The sequence below is a fragment of the Pecten maximus genome, chromosome 16 (genome assembly GCF_902652985.1).
Source record: "Pecten maximus chromosome 16, xPecMax1.1, whole genome shotgun sequence".
Lineage (NCBI taxonomy): Eukaryota > Metazoa > Mollusca > Bivalvia > Pectinida > Pectinidae > Pecten > Pecten maximus.
This window is the reverse complement of record NC_047030.1, coordinates 31,351,086-31,373,828: the sequence shown is the minus strand read 5'-3', so window position 1 is coordinate 31,373,828 and position 22,743 is coordinate 31,351,086. Positions and strand designations below refer to the sequence as shown.

Genomic DNA, 22,743 nt, shown 5'->3' with positions numbered 1-22,743 from the left:
AGAAAAACGCTGCAGGACAATTCAGTGAATTTAAGTCATCCCCCCCCCCCAACCCCAACCCCACTGGATGTGAAATTATATGCCAAGAAGCCCACAACCCATTAACGGACCAAAAGGCAGTAGGATGTAAATTTCTTGGTACACTAAATTGTATAATTGATAATATTAAAAATTTATCACCATTAATATGTAACAGAGTGCATGATTAATTCAATTTAAATCACTGCTTCCGCTGGGGATCGAACCCGGGACCTCTGGCTTAATAGTCTTACGCTCAACCGGTCAAGCTAAAGAGCAGATATCTTTAGCAGAGTGGTATACGTATATTGCGGCTAGTATTCACCAGGGTTACAAATAGCCGGATTGCAATTAATAGAAAAGTCATGCCAACAGGGGAGATAACCAAATAGACAACAGGGGAGATAACCATATTAGTTGCACTATCAATGTACTCTGGTAGATACATCTGTAACTTATTATGTTGAAGAAATAAAATGGATTTTTTTACCATATACCTGACTCTCAAAAAACCTTGTCCAATTATCAGATAAATCTTATGATCAATATTATCATACTGAAGAAATAAATTGTAACTCTATTTACTAAGTTTTTCTAGCTAAAGTATTCACACAAAATTTGATGTGAAATCATGTAAAACTAAATTAAATAATATAATCAATAACAGAATATAAGTCCTAAATGTTTTATAAGAACTATTATGTGCAATGTTTTATTATCTGTCATAGCGATGGAAAGTATACAATGTATATACTGATGAATCTCTCGTCACTAATTCAATAAATAAATTAAAAAAAATTATCACAAGCATTAAGAATTCAATAAATATGGCATTAATTCAAATCTTTTGAATACCTTTCCATCCTGTCTAGAGAAGCTACTGAATATTCATATAAAATCTTAAATTCTGATAAACAAATGTCTGCATGTAAACTACTGAATATTCATTATCACGTAAATCCTAGTTACCGGTAATCAACATCTGCATGGAAACTACTAAATATTCATTATAAGTTTTAAATTCTGATAAACAAATGTCTGCATATAAACTACTGAATATTCATTATCACATGTAAATCCTAGTTAACCAACATTTGGAAACTACTGAATATTCATAGTAACATCAATCTAATCAAAATCAGATGTGCATTTATTTGCTCTATGCTTGAGTGTCATGGTACAAATTTACATCTGATATTAATTAGATTGATAGTAACATGTAAATCCTGAATCACTGAATAACTGGATGACATCCAATCTAAGTATTGGGTAGCATTTTCATGTACATGTAATTACTGCAGAGAAACTAGAGTACTGAATATTCATTTCTGCATGTAAACCATGTAAAACAAATGCCTGCATGGAAGCTATTGAATATTCATAACTTTATGCATATGTAACTAAAACATTACTGAATATTCATAATAGCATGTCGCAACAATTCCTAATAACATATACTGGACTACTAAAGTCACATTTACACTAATAGGTCGACATACATACAACTAAAACATCATGTATAATGGAATGATTTTTGGCAAGATATGTGTAATATCAAATGGTTCTACAAATTAAAATGATGTCTTAAACAAATAAAATTCATCTGTTATACCAGTATACCTAGTAGTATTGGTGAATTTCATCCCGAAAGCACTGTCCATCAGAGCCTGAATTATGTCAATTTACAGCACGGAATATATTGTCGTCAAATATATATATTGATTCTCAAAAAAAGTCGGCAGTAATAAATTTCAGGTTAAGTATATTTTCAAACCTATTTCATTTTGAAAGTAAAATAGAAAAAAGAATTCCCAAATGTCAAAATTCATTTGTCATATTTCTTGTGTAAAACTTTCAACTCGCTAACATGTTAAACAAAAATAGTGGGAACAACTTTATTCATGACATAGAGATCAAATTATCAGGAGAATACAATCACAACTGAAAAAAAAATTCAGAAAATTGTATATATGGAGGCTGAGCTAGACCTTTAACACAAATTTAACTCATTTTCCATTTTACAGAGAAGTTTAATTTATAAAAATGAAAATTCAAAACAGATTATTATGTATACAATTAAAACAATATCTGTTTCTATCAACATTATGGCACAAAAAAAGCATGAATCGTTGACAATTGAAGGAACAGGAAGGGGGGAACTTAAAGCAGGAAGCAATAAATTGAAAGAACAAATAGAGGGGAAATTTACATAAAAGAACATGGATGGGATTACTTGAATACAATGTATTAGGTTTCATTCTCATGAAATCTTCTTAGCGAATACATTGATATTACAATGTAAATAATTAATATGGAATATTGAATATTGAAAGCCAAAATGCAAGTCAAGAAAAGACCTAAGCAAATTCTTGAAAATCTCACCATTTAATAGGTATTAAAAAAAACAACATGAATAGTAAAGAGGTTTTACAGATAAATTAAGCCAAAAATTTTAGAATAAAAATTCAGAGTTTTCCTCTCAAATATGAAGAATTGGTGAGCATGAAAAATAGTGAAGTAAAAAGAAAGCATATGCATTTGCAGCTTGACAAAAGATAGCCCTAACAGTCAGAAGAAAAATAATAATGTTTCTTTTGAAATGAACATGGCAAAATTCAAGCACTTTCTAAGTCAATTTCAAGTACCAAAATTTACTAATGTCATGATCAGAATATCAATTTGAAAGCACTTTTCAAGCATTGCTTTCAGCACTTTTCAATGTCTGAATCATGTGTAAATTACTTTTATTTAGTCAAATGTTAACATTAATATAAGTTTGATAGAACATTGCAATAAACTTGTTCATTAAGTATAGAAATATATACCAGTGATATTTCTATATAAGCATCTCATTAAAACTTACTTAAATTCAACTAAAAATTCCTTAACTATAAATCTCTCATTAAAACCTACTAAAATTCAATTGATGTCCTTAAAACATAAATCTCTCATCTAATCTTACTTAAATTACATTCAAAGTCTTTGAATTTTGAATCTCTCATTAAAACCTATATATATATAGCTACTTAGATTAAATTTGAAGTCCTAAATCATAAATCTGTCATCAAAATCTACTTAGATTCAATTAGATTCAAGTCCTTAAATTATAAATCTCACATCAGGCAGTAACCAAATTTAGGAAATATCTTCTGTACAATACATACTGTTCTTATTGTAAAAACGCTTTTTTCCCTAAAAGTATTGGAAATTTTATAATATTTCTTATTAGATATCTGTTTATCTTTAGGAAAAAAATAATATTCTAGGAAAAATTCAGGGTTGAGTATAATTATTATATATAGAACAACAGAAGCGAAAACGGAAACATATTACATTAAAAAAAAAATGTGAACAATACCGGTAAGTATATTTAAACAAATAAAACAACAACAATATCCTGAACAAAAAACAAACAAATGATCCTACAGGAAAATTATTATATTAGGTTATTTACTGTATAAATTTACTAATTAGTCAATCAAATATCACAGACTAAAAAAATATTTTGACACAATGAAAATCTTTGGATTTTGATAAAATAAACCCTAAAAATGTCACTAAAAATTGGCCTGACAGATCTAGATCTATGTAATTTGTAAAAATAAATAATAAAAAAAAAGATAAATAAATAATTTAAAAAAAATGAATATGTCTAGCATTTGTAAGTACCATTTTATTTACTTAATGACTTTTTCTTATCATACAGGAGATATTTTATCTAAAAACTAATAGACACACTGTTATATTATTTTTAGAGACTCCGTAAATGAGCTATATCATTTTGGTAAAATATTGCTATATGTATGTGATTACTGTCACATTAATTTTTTCCTTTTAAATATTTTTTTCTTGGGAGATCACAGCCTGTAGGTTTAAATACAATTGATATACTTTCTATGCACCAGTGTAATATTTTTCAAAAATATGAATTTTTGCTGCTTTTTTTAACAGCGATCGAGTCAAAATGAGAAAGGCCACTGACAGGCATACCCTATAGCTAGGTTCTGGTAAAATGTTTAAAAACATTCAATATTAAAGTGACTCAAACTAGCATCATTCTCCTGGTCCCAAATACCATTACAGAGATACTAGGAGTCTTTCTCTTCTAGGTATAAAACTGTCCGGTCTTCCAAGTCTGCCTCCCCGACCAGCACATTTAAATCGGTGTACACAACACGTGGCATATTTCTCACAAGGTCATACAAGGACAAATCACAATTAATGCAATTCTCAGCAAATTGTAAGACCACTTCAAGCTTGTCTGTGACCCTGAAGTAGCGTTGTTTACGAGATCCATCAAGTAAACGCACAGCCAAAAGAATTCTAGTCTCTCCTGCCGACGGCTCTGCCGGTAATTTATGAGGTATAAAATGCGAACTCTCCTGTGGAACCCGGTAACCATGGTTACTACTTTGATCTGATCCCTGATAATCCTGTAATAATCTACTTTCTGGATCCTCTGAAGAAACTGAAAGATCTTTTGACCTTTGTTCCTCTGAATAGTCACTTTCAGACCTATAAAGTGAGCGAGAACGAGTCTGAAGTTCAGTCATGTGACTCTCAGATGGTAAATAGTGTTCCTCATTACTTAAGTCCAGTCTCTTTGTTTTCAGTGACAGTGCTTCTAGCGAGATTTCATCACGACGAGGGGCCTGTGGTGTTCCGATTGCAGGCAAAAGTTTGTACCGTGTTAAAGATGACGTCGGTCTCATAGAGGCTGTTGTCGGCAAGTTTTCTGAAGAAAAGAAAAAACAACAAATTACCTATTATTACATACAGACAATGGAATGGGCCAGTTATACTCTTTTCATTGCGGGGTGTCATGCAGGAAGTACCAAGAGACATTTTTATAACTTTGTTAAAACACAGACCCAGGACAGAACGTTCCCATAGCCTTCCTCACATTGGTGAACCCAAATTGAAAAATTCCATATCAAAACTCAGATCAAGGCAGGGTCATGGACAATATTTGAAAGAAAAATATATTTTAGAGAAAACAGACAAAGATTAATTGAATTTATTAGTCGCTCCTTAAGAAGCATGCAATATGATCAGCAGGTACATGTACAATCTTACCCTCTACCTGCAGGGACTGATAAGGAATGGGTTGTCTTACTGCACTGTGGCATATATATATACTTGACCGATAAAACACTATCAGGAATTCAGTAATATACCATTTTGTATCTTTCACACAGGTCTAATTAAAATGGTCAACTTATCATAAAATTTGGTTTGTTTGTTTTGAGGTGTTTAGGTCATATGAGGACAGGTGTCAAGGAGACACCTATAGAAGAAAACGAAGAAAAACAGAGCAGTGAGGAAAGAAAGGAAAGATTTAAGACGTCCCAAAGGGCCTGTTTGTTTATGCGGACAAACCCGTTCATCAGATTTCAAATGTAATATCTCAAACATATATCCTGACGGACCAGCAAATGTTAACACAGGCCTTGAGAGTCTTTGTCAAGGCTCGTCAAAAAACAATATAAAATCACCAGGTCCGTCTTTATTTCATAAACGAACAACATGGTTCCAACTGGTCAAACCGTTCTAACCGCAGAAACGAAAATCGCACAAGTGTTACATTCAAGGCAGATGATCTAAAATATTTTTGGTCTCTTAAATGTTCCCTATTAAGAACAGTTCTAGGCAAAATTATGTATCAATTTCCTTATCAATCTTGGGAAAGTTTTACATACACATATAAGAAACACAATAACAAGCTGCAATTCTCACTTACCAATTACAGATTCTGGTTCTGTACTTAGCACACTTTGTTTTTTTCTGGCACTTCCCGGAGGTCGTCGTTTTTTACCCGATTTCATTCGAGCTGAGTATCGTTGTTTTTTGTTCTCCTGTTGGTACATGTTTTCCTGTTCCTGTCGTTCATATCCCTGAGACAATTCTCCTTCTTGATTTCTCTCATATCCTGTGTCTTGGTTGATATAATACCCATCATAATCCTGCCTTGATGACGGACGATTTGCAGATGGCGAGGGTTGCCTTTCATGGAAGTATGGCGAAGAGTCATCGACGTAATTTTCATTTCCATAGTGAGGCTGGTCCTGCCTGTTAGAATTTCGCGAAAATGAAGAACGCTTCGAACTTGAACTTTTATGCCTTTGTTGTAAATAAGAAGTATCCCCTGAAGATCGATCAAATTTATCCATCGGAGAGTTTCTGCTGAAATTTTCTGAGGGAGACATTCGATACCTGTTTGTAGATGTTGGTCGTTGTTGCGGACTAGGCGTCAGTCCGGGACTTTGAAACCCGGATAATCTCTGTTGTCTGTTTGATGGTGACATCCTTTCTCCGAATGGACTTTCACGTGACCTCGGCTGTCCTGCAGGGCTCGGACGCATCTGGACCGGAGAGCCCTGACGACCAGCTGGAGACATCGGAGGACTCAGACCGCTGCTATCGTCAGAACTTATCTGACTGTCGAGAGTAAGAGTTTGGCGAGAGTATTCATCATAGTCGTGTCTGAAAATACAAGAATTAAGTGATCAACCAACATTGTACAGAAGTCTAGATCTATCCACAAGTAGCATCAATTCAACAGATTTTCTTAATATTAGTCCCCTAATGGTTTCATCTCTGTCTGTCTTGTATGCATGTACATGTACCTATGTATATATGTCAATATTTGTCAGCGCTCTAGGGACAATTATCATTCCTTCAGGGATTTTCTTTAAAATTCACACAATGATAAAGGACCAGAGCTTCAGGGTTTCTGGGTCAAGGTCAATGTAACTATTTTAGCGGGAACCAGTAGAGGACATGTATTGCTTTAGCAATGCCTAGTATGCTTGTTTTATAGCACATCAAGATGAAGCAATCAGATGTAGTGTTCTGTTGTTGATGTGAGGTTGTGTTTGGGGACTCGCTTACATGATGATAAATATCAGACACACAAAAATACACTTCTTCACGTTCCAAGTCGTTTATCTATACTGAAGAATCATGTTATCTTACAAGGAGAGCTCCAATAAAGGGAAAGAACTCTTACAGTTTGAGTTCCAAATTATCTCCCCTAGATCATATGACTTTACTGTTACAAGACATTATGTAATCTCATCACACCCATACAACCATATACACAACAATAGAATGATAAACTAAAAGTTGAATGATTTTAAAAACCTTCTGCTTAAAGATTTATTCAAGTATATGATTGAAATTGACACTATTCAATCAAAAATGATCAAAATGAATAACTGCTTAGGTAATTATAGGTCAAAATTTTCTTTTAAAAAGGAATGCCATAAAAGGGGCATAACTCCAAGTAAAATCAGTGACTGTAAAAATAAATTGCAGGTGTAGAACTACTTATGAACTGATAAAGAACTAGTTTTATGAAAGGAGGGGTGCCAATTTGGGCCTTTATAAAAGGTGTGTGTTGGGGGGGGGGGGGGGGGGGGGGGGGCCAATTTTGGCCCTTTATGAAAGGAGGGGTGCCAATTTGGGCCCTCTGTTGGCTATCACCGATAAGTTTTGTATTTTGTATATAACTACTTTGAGGTTAGGTGAACATGATATGACAAGAAATTAAGGTCAGGTCAGAGGTCGTTTCAAGATATGAGGGGGTAAAGTGGGGGTAAATTTTCTGATTGGCCCAAATTTCGACAAAATGTAATGATATTTAAAGAATCTTTTTCCATGCATATGATGCATTGATATATGTAGAAAATAAAACCAATTGAAAAAATTAACCCTTGTCAAAAAGTAGGTCACAGTGACCCAATTTTATAAATGCCAATTATATCAAAAATATATTCTATTCTAGCCCCCAGTCCACAGGGAATGAAAATTTCAATTAAAAACCCTTGATTCAGTCATTGGCAGTGACATATATATTGAAACTGAGAAGTAAAATTTATTTATTGTTCAGTTTTATAAGACTCTGAAGTAAATTGATAATCATTTTTTTACCTTTGATAGGTTTCTGGTGTATAGCCCCTACGCGATGCTGGTCGTCCTTGGTTTTCGTTGTCCTCAGGTTCATAGCTTGGTTCCACTGGTGTTCGACCCATCCTAGATTTGGGACGATTTCTACGTCCAGTACTGGTCTTTGGCCTCTCCATGGAGTCTATATCCATGGTAACAGCTTGTTGCTTCAGCTGATAGACATCTGATGAAAACAACAACAAAATTATAAATCATGTTTAGAGGATTAATAATTACTAATTGCATGTTCAAAATGCAAATAAATAGTGATGTCCTTTCGATCAATATTGATGTTTTTGTTTTGTATTTAATTTCCTTTTGGCTTTACCACATTTTTGATGAAAACCACAGCTCTGTTATCACGTACGTGCTTAAGAGCTAGCCTTGGGTAAATGTGTCATTATCATTGCAACTTTACCAAGAGGGCATGTTATACCATAATGGGTTTTACATATATGTTAATATATATGTACATTGTAGCTGACTGTCTATAAAACGTTTGAAAAAGAACTATAAAAACTATATAAACAAATTTAATAAGGAAAAGTCAAAATTCACCCAGGCTCCTGCAAAATCCCTTACTGTAGAATGCTAGATAATAGTTGAACTTACATGTACTTTTAAATTAGTACTGTTGAATGTGAATTTACATGTTGTTAGTAAATTATAGCCTATAAATACATGTTAACAGATATACTTTGCAACACACTGGCATACGTATGTCATTGGCTGCTGTGTCAAGTTTATGCTAACATTGGCACAATCAGAACACACTGGAAAGGACATTCAACACGAATGTTGACACAGAACCTCCTGACAGATCGGAGATTGACCAACCGATGACCGAAGCCGACATGTTTTGAAACAATCTGACCTATGATGACATTGCTTTAGGAAAGCATATATGGCAAGTAACCTGATTCACCTTCTTGGTCAACGTAATCGATGGTAGAATAGTTAGGTATGTCATCGGTATATCGACTACTGGTATTAACATTGCGTCCTGGAGCATGGTATCTTCCATGACGACTAACGGGTCGACAAGAATCCGCCATATTGTTTACATCTTTGCGTCATAGATTTTCTCATAATGCTTGTTTTTCATTGGTTAAAATTAATTGATTTTCCCCTATAACAAGAAACAATCAATATATACAATTAAAAGAAACATGTTATTTAATATTGTCTTATCAATTACCAATAACATTTGGAAGTTTTTAATAATTATTTCTTGTTATTATCACGACCAAATACTAATAATAGAACCGTTAACACGGATAAAAATATCCGGCTGGCAAAGTTCCCTCCCCCTTTCGTTTCTGTTTTTATACCCCCGCAACGAAGTTAGGGCGGGGGGGGGGGGGTTATACTGAAATCAGGTTGTCTGTATGTAGACACATTTACACATATTAATGACCATGTGTAGATGTGCATGCCACTTTCTTTTTCTCAAAATTATGGTTGCAATGGCAACTGGTCACTATACACAGGTTTTCCGATAAGAACCATAACTTTAAGTTTGTCCGGACAACTCATCCTTAACCGATGGGCTGATTCAATGAAACTTCACACATATATAGAGGATCATATGCAGATCTATACATGCTATGGCAACTGGTCACTATGTTACTGGGTTATCTTAGTTAGCCTCTAATTAAGAATTCCAATTCACCATTGACTCGTGCAGATTGCGGGGGTATTAGTCAGTTCTAGTTGTTTTGTTGTGATTTTTTTTGTAGAAGACGGGGGGTGGGGGAGGGGCGATGGTACTAACACGACAACGCGCGAGATGTCAGTTTTCCAGTAAATACAAATTCTAGAGGTTTTCTACACGTCGTTTTTTTTATAGATACATCTTTTACAGCATGACATGCCAAAATGTAAAAATAGTACATTTACTTAAGGTGAAAATATTTTAACATTAAGGCAAACATTTTGCCCCAAAGATTAAATCATCTGACCTTATGTGGTAATAAAGAGTTGGACACCCTTTTACAACATTATGAAAAGTATAATCATTCAACTAATGGAAAAGACAAGTTTCGTTCAAAAGTTAACATTTTTAACATTAAGATTGGGGAATTTTTGTTATGACTTAGGTTAGAAGTACATGATGAAAAACATGTTTTACTAAGGGAAGCAATTTCTTGTCATTTGATTTCCCCCTAAGGTCAAAACACTTTGCATGAACATTCTGTAGTGAGTATTTGCTATTATATAATATACATGTATTATTTTTAAAAGGTAAATCAGAGACATATATATCCGATATACAAGTCTCTGGTTAAATGATCCCTCCCCCCCCCCCCCCCCCCCCCCCCTTAAATATCATATATGCATTATTTTGACACATTGTCATGCCATAGTACAGCACTAGAAAATACAAATGTACCACTCGGAACACCTCAGCCGATTCTCTACGGTCATCTAAACAATAAGATACAGTAAGACTAGTATTTTTGGTAGTAGTTGAAACAGAGACCTATATTAATTTAGTATATAGGTCTCTGGTTGAAATAATAACCATGAACCCTTAATTCACTTGTAAAATTCAATTTCTGCATTAGACATTTGCACTGAAAAAACATGGGCGGATCATTTCTTTATGACAAATCAAGACGAATTGTTTAGCCTAATCAATCACGCTTCTTATGCGTAACACTATTTTGTACGCCGCAAAGTCTACCTATTTTTTTTTTCATTATCATTGAGTCCGCTTTTTCACTACCGGTAACGTTTTAACGTTTATAGTATAACACTCATTCAGACGCTTGTAGTCTCTTGCCTTACAAACGTTTACTAAACTCATATCATATTTTATGCGGGATAGTAACATGTCAGCGCCCGCAACACACAACTTCACGGAAAGATGCTTGGGGATTTGGTAAAAGGAAGAGAAAAGTCCGTACTTATTTTGATCGAGGGTACGTATATCACATTCAAACTTTATCTGTCCACAGGTTTCTGGCGGATGATTGGTAAACAGGCGCCATGTGATGGCCACAAATGTAACTTTACCTTTACTTAATGAATGAAGCCAAAACCTTCTATTTCTACCAAATAATCACAGAATGAATACGCCTTTTCTTCCTATCTGAGCTAGCGCTGATGGTAATGACATGCAGGTATTTAGCTTCAGACACTTGTTGTAGTTCGTGTCCATGAAGCTTACGTTGGTACTCGTAGACTATGGTATTTCTCTTTCTAGCCCGAGTTTTCTCTGGCCCTGTCCACAGGCGTCTGAAGTTCTGACAGTAAACTGAGATATAATACCATAGAAAAAATAAGAGTATCTACTAATAGTAGATACTCGTATTTTTTCTATGGTATTATATCTCAGTTTACTGTCAGAACTTCAGACGCCTGTGCCCTGTCACCATGTCTGGTGTAGGGCCAGAGCGCACTACTATATGAAAACGTGGAATTATCCGACACCGTTTGGTGTCGCTAAGAATTTGATGCAAAAACAATAAAATCGGGTGTGACATAACACCTACCTTACATATATGGATAAATGAGATATTTATGTACCCCAAAACACCCATTTAGTCTCATCTAGGTGTTTTATTTCGTCCGTACAGGCCCTCGCTTTACGCTAGTCAAAATTTCATACTTGACTCGACGCCATATTGCTAACTATGTAGGTCGCGGTCCGCCTAATTACCCTAATCTGTGCGCGATGGAGCGAAAAGAAAAAAAAATACTACATTTACTTTTATATATTTTACCGCTTATAATTTATAAATAATGATTTTTTTAATGGAATATAACATCTTTTGGGAAATAATCAACTTAGTTTTCATAATTTAAACTTTGTAAGAAGAAAAACACAATAAATGATATGTGGTCTTTTCGGTCCATTGCGTTCCGATTTGGGTGGTTAGTCGTACTGTCACTTACAAAATGGCGGGTCAACAGTATGAAATTTTGACTAGCGTAAAGCGAGGGCCTGTACGGACGAAATAAAACACCTAGATGAGACTAAATGGGTGTTTTGGGGTACATAAATATCTCATTTATCCATATATGTAAGGTAGGTGTTATGTCACACCCGATTTTATTGTTTTTGCATCAAATTCTTAGCGACACCAAACGGTGTCGGATAATTCCACGTTTTCATATAGTAGTGCGCTCTGGCCCTACACCAGACATGGTGACAGGGCCAGAGAAAACTCGGGCTATTCTCTTTCTAGTTATAGACAGATAGACAGGACCTGGCATTTGTCTGGATGGAACTCCGTCTTCCAGTTTCTCTCCCATTGACCGAGTTTGATAAGATCCCTTTGAGAGATTATGCATCTTGCTATGATGTTACTGCAAGATACATAATGGTGTCATCTGCAAAGAGCCTTATAGATGATTAGATGCCTTCGGTGATGTCATTTATGTAATACAGCCAGGAAAAGACTCGGCTCGAGGACCGAACCTTGGGGTCCCCGGATCTTACTGGGACACAGTGTTGGATTTCCCACCTTCTACCACCTCTAATTGTGTCCTGTTTCTTAGGAAGCTTTCAATCTATTTGTTAACTTATAGTTAACTTTTACCATATACAGTCAAACTTCGATGTTTCGAAGTTCAAGGGACTAACAGAAAAACTTCAATACAGCGGGACTTCGAATTATTCATGGTTGACAATAGATCGATGTTTTCTTGATAATTAAACAGAATATGTATCGGTTACAAAACACTTATATCGCGTTTAACAGATAAAACAAAAGAAGTACAATGCACACTTACGTAAGTCGTTAGGCTTTTCTGCTAAAGACACGTGCGTTTACGTTATGTGCATATAAAATACGGAATGCCGATCGGTTGGAGAATGCATGATTGAATGACAAATAATCAATTTACTTGGATATTTATGTATAAGTTTGAAACGTGACACTTTGAATATGAGTGAAGCCATCGCTAATTGTTTGTGTTTAAAAATGGTCCGGTTGTTTTACAGTTCCGTAAAATTTACTCACCGAACGCTGATTTCAATGGCGGCGGAGATTATCAGAGACGACTACCGAAATGTTTTACCGGAGTGATTAAATGTCATGGCTTCTAAATACACTTTTTATCTATCAATTTGATCTGATTATTAATAAACCCCATGACCGGGAGTGACAACACACGCTATCGTTATCCCTATTGTCAGTCAGGGCATTTGGGGGAGAGGTGTGAAATCTTGCCGCAGGGGTCACGACAAACACCTGTCCAGTGGTCAGTACAGGTAATTTTTTTGTTCGAATCATGAGATGTCAATTACCTATAATATCATAGCTAACGGGTCATGAAAAAAGTTCGATACATCGAAAACTTCGATTTATAAAAATTTGAATCATACATAGTTTCGTTAGTAGTGTTATATAGTGAGAAAATTCGGGACCAAGCAAAAAGTTCGATACAGCGAGAAATTCGAATCAACGAAGTTCGAATCATCGAGGTTTGACTGTAGTTCTTACGTTTATGGATTAAAAGTTGGTGGCTGACCTTATCAAATGCCTTACTGAAGTCCATAATAAGAACATCAGTTTGCTTCCCAAGTTCCATATTGCTTGTGATATCATCAATGAATTCAATTAACTGGCTTTCACATTATCTAGATTGTCTGTTTTGTTATTTTTGTTTATCATAAATTGATATCTAGTAATTTAATGTCGGGGAGTAAACAGGTTGACACCATAAAATCATAAAATTCATTGATGTAATACAAGTTTTAATAAAACTTTATGATCATCCTTTTGAGTTTCCAGTATATGTATCGTATGTGCTATGAATACTTCAGAACACCATAAATAAATAGGTGATAATATAATGAGACACTAATCCGACATTTCTTGACCTAAATTAAGTTTCATTAACTTGTGTTTTTTTTTTTTACCTCAAATGAGCTTCACATGCATTTAAGAAATCAACAAACTGACAATGGTATGTGATACATGGTAAAGGAGGATGAACCCTTAAACTCTGAAAAACCCTCTTAGACAATCTGGAATTAATTAGGTCTGTGCATCGCTAAGGTTTCCAAAAATTACGATGGTAATTAGTCACACTTCTTTAAATATCAGTTTCTGATAACTCGACTGATTCTGCTTAAATGGAACAAAAAATTCAGTTTTAACGTTAAAAGTTCTATATACAGTCAAACCTGTCTATAAAGGACACCCAAAGGACAGAACAAAAGTGTCCTTTACAGACAGGTGTCCTTTATACAGAGGTTAATTATATAGTAAATTGGAAGGAGTGGGTCTGACGAATCTGTCCTTTATAGACAAGTGTACTTTGTACAGAGGTGTCCTTTATAACAGGTTTGACTGTATATAAAATTGGTTTATTCAAGACATCTCTTAAGATTTTTCATTACTTCGAGATAACAAAGTCCCACTGTACTGGAAAAAGAATCTGAAGCATATAGTCATGGTATATTATCCTTTCTCGCAGGAGGATGGCTTTCCTCGCTTTGTGTCTTACTTATATATAATTATTTGTGGTAAAGGATCCACCTCTTATTCCTCGTAGATATAGGTATATATATGTATAGATTGCAGGTGTTTAAAATGTCCATGTGACAGTAAATAATGATAAAATAAAAAATCAAACACAGATCTGCTTTCTCCCAAGTACTTTCGCGGCTACATCATGCCGCTCTTCAGGGGAATAACCCTTAGAGAGAGAGAGACTTAAGTGCTTTTCTTAGTTGACATCTAGTAAGAATCAGTCATTTCCAAAGGCTTAGCGTTAGAAAAAAAAAATAAAAAATAAAACAATACCTTATATGCAGTGGAAGTCATCGGATATATGGGTATTGTATACCTGACATTACCTGTTAGTTACCTGTTAGCATATCTGTACTGATCAAATATTTAATTAGTACTTAACATGTTTAGGTAAAAACAAACAATTTTTCTTATAATTATATATGTACTTTATAAGTATTGTAAATATTGCCTTTAGCACTATAGGCAGTTTGTAAGTAATACACATATACATGTTTTTGTATATATATTGTACATAGTGTGTCATTCTACAGTATACACATATGTATCTTGATTTTAATCCTAAAACTCGAGCTGAGCTCTTATGTAAAGATCAAAACTGTTTGTTTATTAGCTTACAGCATTTGTAGGGTCTCTTGTCTCAAAACTGGACAGTTGGTTTCAGTGGAAAACTACAAGGCACAACATGAAATTTTGTTTTCAATTAATAATCTTAAGCCTGTAGCTGTCTCTGTAATATGTCAAAATAAAAATGAGACTTTATTACTTATTTGATCTTAAACTCTGACTGGAAGATAATTAGTATTAGAACCAGTGGTGTTACGATTCACCGATGCATCGTCTATCCTTGATTTGTATCACAATACTTGAAATTTTGTAGTTATCTCCCTTGACCAATGTTAGCTTACGACAGTACGTTTTGTAGTAAACAGCATGGCTGTCAAGGCCGTTCCAGCGGCTTATAAAGCTGCCTGTTGGGGTTATTTCAAATCAAAATTATCTAAATTCAATAACGTTTAGTGGGAAACGGACAAAATGTATGTTTTTTGTAATAAATGTAGACAAAGACTTAAATATTCCGGAAATACCACAAACAAAACATGACTACTGTACGATGGAATACCAGATATCTGATAGGTCATCAGTTTCTCATATATTGTGATACATATCGTATCGTGACCCCTGTATTGCGATATGAATCGTATTGCTACCCACCTTGTGATACACTGCTCTAATTAGAACTCAGCTATCCAATTAGAAAATACAAAAAATTAAGGAACTGGTTAAGCCAGTCCAGTTGCTATTTTTTTGCCGCTTTTAAATTTTCTATGGTAACGTTCAAGGAAGCAATTTTAAAGTCAGAATCACTATTATAACTCATGTATAACTTAAAAAAAAATAATTTGAAATAATTTTTTTTAAATTAAACCTGTAATTTTTAAGCATATTATTCAGGACCAGTAGAGGTAAAAGAAATGTAACATATTTTTTGTTTTGTTTGGCCTTTCGTTTGGTGGCGTTGGCCTGCTGGTGATTTTGTTGATATCGGTGTCAATTATCATACATTACGTATTTGTAAAATGACATTTAATGTGAGGCTTATCTTCATGGTTGCCTATAAGACTTGGCAAAAGTTGAGATGTAATGGAAAAGTCAATTTCATCCCATGAAACTTTGAATTCAAGTGCACAATAAAGCAGGCAGAGGTCTACTGTGTTATGATCATGATGGTATGAAGACTGATTGATAAGTTATGAGTCTCATATTGAAGGAGGTACTCAAGGATGTTCTTTTTAAGTCCTACTATTCTCTGACTATAAAGCCATTAAAGGGTTGTGTACCCATAGACTTATCTCATTTGGTTAGTTTATATTGACAAGGTAGCACTCTAAAGTAAACAAGACAAGTGGCTTTTGCAAAATGGACAAAATTTGTTAGGGTTAGGGTGAAAGAGTCATTGCCATGGCTGCCATTCATGATTGTGGTTTTAAATTGATTGAGCTTCCGCCACATTCACCTGACCTTGCTCTATCAGACTTTCATCTATTTCCAAAACTGAAAACAGCTACTTCAGGCACCCTAACCCTAACCCTAACATGCAGTGGATGACTTTCTGGACAGCCAAGAAAAGGAGTTCTATAAAAATGGCATTGAGACCCTTAAACACCACTGGCAAAAGTGTATAGATACTGAAGCAATGGGATTATGTGAAAAATAATACAATATCTCCGGCAAAATTCAAATCCTTCAATATGAGGCTCACAACTTATCAATCAGCCCTCGTATATAATACATATGCGTCATGTTGAAGATTTATCATGTTGGTCTCCCTAATAAGTTTATATAAAAAGTCTTTCACATTGGTGACATGAATGATCTTCCACTAATCCTCATCTGTGAAGATTTATCTGTTGGAGGAACTATAGCTTCCATGTCCCATTTGGTCTTCGCCCCCTCCCACACACATACCTCTCCATTGTTTTCACCTTCCTTGCCTGACCTCTTCCTGTTGCCTGATCTCTCCCTGTACTTGCTTTTTTTCCTCTCTGCTGCATCAGCATCTCTCCATCTCATTCACTCTCTTCTTAATCCTTGCTTTCCGATGCACTGTCCCCATGATGTCCTTGTGATGGTGTTTGCTCTCTGCCTTTATAACCACCTTGCTGGATAACCACTTCTTTTCTATCTACACCTCCACTCAGAACTTTGATTTAATGTAGCTGTTTGGCTTACTGCAGGACAATGGAAAAGTCTTTGTTAATATTTTTACTGAACTGCAGTAGACAAAGACTTATTATCAGGCAATGACTTATTGTCAGAAGAATACGTATATTAAAAACTTACGAAACTTGTGGTATTACATCATCTTGATTTTATTGTTCAGATTTTGTGATCTCTTTTCCAGATTCAGTTGAAGAACCGGGAAGAGGACTAGTATCATGTTTCCTTCTCAGCCTCTGTCAAAGGTAATTGTTGGGGGGTCCTGGGTTCGAACCCTGGTCTGGCTGCTACATTTTCTCTTTCTCCTGTTACATAATTGGTGAGCTTGCCAACCCTTTAAAGCATTAGGGGTATGCTTAGCAAGGGGATATCTGAACTTGTGGTCTTCAGGGTCAAAGACTTTAAAAAAGGAGGAAGGAATGTCGCACAACTGGATTGGGTCGATCATCAGCAACCAGGTAGCTCAATGGTAGAGTGTCTGTCTAGAGTTTGGGGGGGTCCGTGGTTCAAACCCCAGTCTGGCTACTTCATTTTCCCTTTCTTCTGTTACACTCAGAAGATGTCTCATGGATTCCATAATTAATTAATTCATATTTACACTACTGTATATATGATCCATCATCAAGTTCTAAAGATTTTTGCAGTTTTCAGTGAAGGTTAAAGGTCAAATTTCACTCCCTACCACTTTCAAAATAAAAAGCTTGTGCACAAGATATATCGTGGACCCATGATCAGATTCAGTACATAGTCACAACTATACCATCACACTGTCAGGATCAATATCGGATTAGATTTTAGAGGTCATAGGTCACACAATTTTTGTCTATGTGATCAGCCCGTGCTCACTTTGCTTCAGTTGTAGAACTAAACTTGAAACATTGATGTTTGCTAACAGTTTCATTGTATATTTTTCAGGATGGATGAAATACATGTGGTCACATTTGATCCAAAGTCACAATCGATGTTAAAGGTTGTGCCAGCGGAAGCACAGGCAAAGTAAGTCACAGAAAACATGAACATGTGTTTTATTCAAAGGTACATGTTATTCAATCTTATATGTATTTTGGTTGAAATTCAAATTTGCCAAGACAGATATTAATTTTGTCATGACATCTTGAATCTTCCAATCACTGAAAGTACAAAGCATGACATGTATGATCTCTTCATGCTTCTGGTCAAGTACAAAAGACGATAAAGTCGTGTTTCCTTAACCTTTTAAAAGTGTAGATCAATATATTAATTTGTGGTAATTGTTTTCATGATGGGGTTATTATATAGACCTACAATTGGACTACTATTAAGTTAAATATTGCTCATTTGTTCTTTAAAAGCGTATCTGTTACAGTGTAATTTCTTGTGTGTTGATATCACATCTGTTAATGTCATATCTGTTAATGTCATATCTGTTAATGTCACATCTGTTAATGTCATATCTGTTAATGTCACATCTGTTGATGTCACATCTGTTAATGTCACATCTGTTAATGTCACATATGTTAATGTCATATCTGTTAATGTCACATCTGTTAATGTCATATCTGTTAATGTAACATCTGTTAATGTAACATCTGTTAAATGCCACGTCTGTTAATGTCACATCTGTTAATGTAACATCTGTTAATGTCACATCTGTTAATGTAACATCTGTTAATGTCACATATGTTAATGTAACATCTGTTAATGTCATATCTGTTAATGTCACATCTGTTAATGTCACATTTGTTAATATAACATCTGTTATTGCCACGTCTGTAACTGTAACATCTGTTAATGTCAAATCTGTTCATATCACACCTGTTAATATCATATCTAAATGTCACATCTGTGTGTTATTGTGACTTTTTGTAATTAATGTCATGTGTTCAGTAAAGGTCACTTTTTCTCCTTTCTACAGGTAAATTTAAATAAGATATGGACTTTTTCAATCTACACTTAGTATCACTTTCTTTAGTCTTTCATCATAAAAATACAGGGAAATAAGGAAAATAATCATCAGATTATTACAAGTTGTTAAAGTATATGTAGTTAATGACATCAATCCCGAAAGAAAATTGAATGGAATTAAGGCAAAACGTATCAATTTTATACATAGGCCTCTAATGCAACTCAGTCCTCAGAGGGACCTACATGTATGTTATTAATGTGTAAACAAAACATTTCATTTGGTCATACAGCAATGTCCTTCATTAACTTATTTTCAGAATAATTCATCATAATTGTCAAAATGATTTCCTGAAATGGAAACAGTCAGCCGGACTTGGCCTGGATTCAGACCTTCCGAAGGAGATTGCAGCAAAGGGAAATCCGAACAAGGACAGAAAGATTGCCATGGTGATCGACTCATTGAGTTCCCTCCTTCTGTTCCGACCGGTACCATACACCTGTCAAACTCTACACAAACTCTCGGACAGTAATGTCATGGGTATGTCTTCAACTGAAACACTAGTTTGTGTAACAGTGTTGTCCTGATTAATCAGTTTAATTGATGATTATTCGTTTTTTACTTCTTACTATAGCTCATTGGTCATGGTTTTCTGTTATCAATCATGGTTTGTCCGTTACATGGAAACTTGAATATAAATTAATATATTGTACAAGTTGATGAAATGTCGTACTTGTGACAAATAATAAGAAGTGAAGTGAAGTGAAGTAGACTTCAAATTTTTGTTTGTTGGTTTTATCGCCCCGTAAACAGCTAGGGTAATTTTTAGGCAGAGTCTGTCTGTAGTAGTTGGTGACTACCTCACTGAATAACATACAGGAGGCTCATAGCATGCCAACCAAAGCAACTAGCATAAAGTGTCTTGCCCAAGGACACAACCACGACAGCACAGACTGACCCGTTTCTCAGCTTCCTGAGAAACACAAACCGCGGGGAAGCATTGAATGATTAGTTTGCTATCAAATACTATTGGCTGTTTCATTTATCATGGATTCAAATCTGTTTTATCAGGAGCTTCCGTCGAGCAGATTGTTGTGTTGGTACATCATGATCTCCATGACGCTGGTAGCCTCGCTTTGATAGAACACACAGCCTCGACTGTCATTCGAACATCACCTACACAATCTGGCGGACACGAATTTTGCTGCAATATTCTACATAAAAAGATCTCTGGGAAAATAACCAGAATAGTGAGTGAATAAATTAAATTAAAATATTTTTTTTTTTTTTTTATTAAATTAGTATTTAATGCTTGATCTAAATTGATGTTTTATTATCATCAACTATCAAATAGTGATAGAGTAATTTTTTTCTGTATGCCCTATAATAAATAGCTAATTGGTGGTGAAAATTAGGATTTGTTTGTTTATAAGGTTTTCATTGTTATAACTTATCTTATTTACACTAAAACAATTGTAGCATGTGGCTTGGGGCTGCATTCTTAAAACGTTTACTCAAATTAATGGATTGGTTTATTGTAGGACAATAAAATTGTTATTCGTTAGTGTAGAGGATTTGTGTAACTTTATTACTAAACATTGACTTGTTGGCAGATCAATATGCTATGTATATGTACATACATTGACTGAAAGATATATGTTTTTACATGTATATATTATGGGAAAATAAATATTATTTGAATTTTAATTTTGACTTCAGAATGAGCATTTCAACATCAGTGACCAATTAGAAATAGAAAATCTCACGGAATTAAAAGCTGTAATTGATACGACACCACAGCAACCGACAGTCCAGGTAATATCATTCTTAAAGCACATGTAGATTTTGAATAATTACCAGGAATTTTTCATGTGGTTTTGTATGATTGTCTATATGTACTAATTAAGGCAAATTCATTTGCCCATAAACCTTGCTCATTTGTAAAAATTGATTTTTAGAAAAATTAAATATAAAAGCAAAAATAGTAAACATATGTCTCAATTGACTGTTTGTCTATCATATTGCTTACCATCAAATTTGTAAAATTGATGTCATTTTCATTTAGACCTATAATATAGTTATGAATTTTAAAATTTGTTAATTTGAAAATCACTACAGGTTGATCCTGCTGCAAATTTGACCTTTAACCTGTCGTTGACCGACCAGGAGAAAAGAGCACGGAGCCAGGTGAAGCTGCCGTATACTTACGACCAGGACAGGTAAGGCCATGACCGGAGCATACTGAAGTACAAATTGGTATCGGTGTAGATCTATTATACTGAAGTACAAATCAATATTGGCCTGTAGATCTATTATACTGAAGTAGAAATTAGTATCGGCCTTTAGATCGATTATACTGAAGTATAAATCAGTATCGGCTGGTAGATCTATTATACTGAAGTACAAATCAGTATCGGCCTGTAGATTATACTGAAGTACAAATCTGTATTGGCCTGTAGATCGATTATACTGAAATAGAAATCAGTATCGGCTGGTAGATCGATTATACTGAAATAGAAATCAGTATCGGCTGGTAGATCGATTATACTGAAGTACAAATCAGTATTGGCCTGTAGATCGATTATACTGAAGTACAAAAATACTGAAGTACAAATCAGTATCAGCCTGTAGATCTATTATACTGAAGTACAAATCAGTATTGGCCTGTAGATTATACTGAAGTACAAATCAGTATTGGCCGGTAGATCGATTATACTGAAGTACAAATCAGTATCAGCCTGTAGATCTATTATACTGAAGTACAAATCAGTATCGGCCTGTAGATCGATTATACTGAAGTACAAATCAGTATTGGCCCGTAGATCGATTATACTGAAGTACAAATCAGTATCGGCCGGTAGATCAATTATACTGAAGTACAAATAAATCAGTATCGGCCGGTAGATTGATTATACTGAAGTACAAATCAGTATCGGCCTGTAGATCGATTATACTGAAGTACAAATCAGTATCGGCCTGTAGATCTACTATACTGAAGTACAAATCAGTATCGGCCGGTAGATCTATTATACTGAAGTACAAATCAGTATCGGCCGGTAGATCGATTATACTGAAGTATAAATCAGTATTGGCCCGTAGATCTATTATAAAGTATCGGCCGGATAAATCGATTATACTGAAGTACAAATCAGTATCGGCCTGTAGATCTATTATACTGAAGTACAAATCAGTATTGGCCTGTAGATCTATTATACTGAAGTACAAATCAGTATTGGCCTGTAGATCTATTATACTGAAGTACAAATCAGTATCGGCCTGTAGATCGATTATACTGAAGTACAAATCAGTATTGGCCTGTAGATCTATTATGCTGAAGTACTGACTGTAGGTCGGTGTTTTTTCTCCGGGTACTCTGGCTTTCCTCCATCTCCAAACCTGGCACGTCCTTAAATGACCCTGGCTGTTAATACCAAAAACCAAAGAATGAAGTGAAATGCTCCTATGAATACATTTCTCATTTTCTCTATTATTTTTTTTATTATTGTTTCAGGATAGACGCAACACTAAACAAGTCTGTCGTCGAGGGTAAGATATTTTACCAGCCTGATGAAGCTGACGACTTTGATGAGGAAGACCCGGATGATGACTTAGATGTGTGATGATTCTGTTGTTACTATTAAAATAAATCTCAACATTTCCTGCTCAGTTTGTCTCTCTTTGTTAGAC

General features: G+C 34.8%; 2 protein-coding genes across 2 annotated transcripts; one reads left to right on the top strand and one right to left on the bottom strand.

Moving 5' to 3' along the window:
* Window positions 1-185: 185 nt before the first annotated feature.
* LOC117344840 (serine/arginine repetitive matrix protein 4-like) lies at window positions 186-9,054 on the bottom strand. The gene is made up of 4 exons (XM_033907680.1): window positions 8,891-9,054; window positions 7,951-8,149; window positions 5,759-6,501; window positions 186-4,753 (listed from the first exon to the last, which is right to left on the bottom strand). The coding sequence occupies exons 1-4, from the start codon at window positions 9,018-9,020 to the stop codon at window positions 4,107-4,109; spliced, it is 1,719 nt and encodes a 572-aa protein (XP_033763571.1). The 5' UTR covers window positions 9,021-9,054; the 3' UTR covers window positions 186-4,106.
* A 1,707-nt stretch (window positions 9,055-10,761) lies between these two features.
* Window positions 10,762-22,718, top strand: LOC117344839 (elongator complex protein 5-like). The gene is made up of 8 exons (XM_033907679.1): window positions 10,762-10,889; window positions 17,359-17,419; window positions 18,090-18,170; window positions 19,376-19,596; window positions 20,128-20,306; window positions 20,776-20,871; window positions 21,175-21,275; window positions 22,568-22,718. The coding sequence occupies exons 1-8, from the start codon at window positions 10,835-10,837 to the stop codon at window positions 22,674-22,676; spliced, it is 903 nt and encodes a 300-aa protein (XP_033763570.1). The 5' UTR covers window positions 10,762-10,834; the 3' UTR covers window positions 22,677-22,718.
* The last annotated feature ends 25 nt before the right edge of the window (window positions 22,719-22,743 follow it).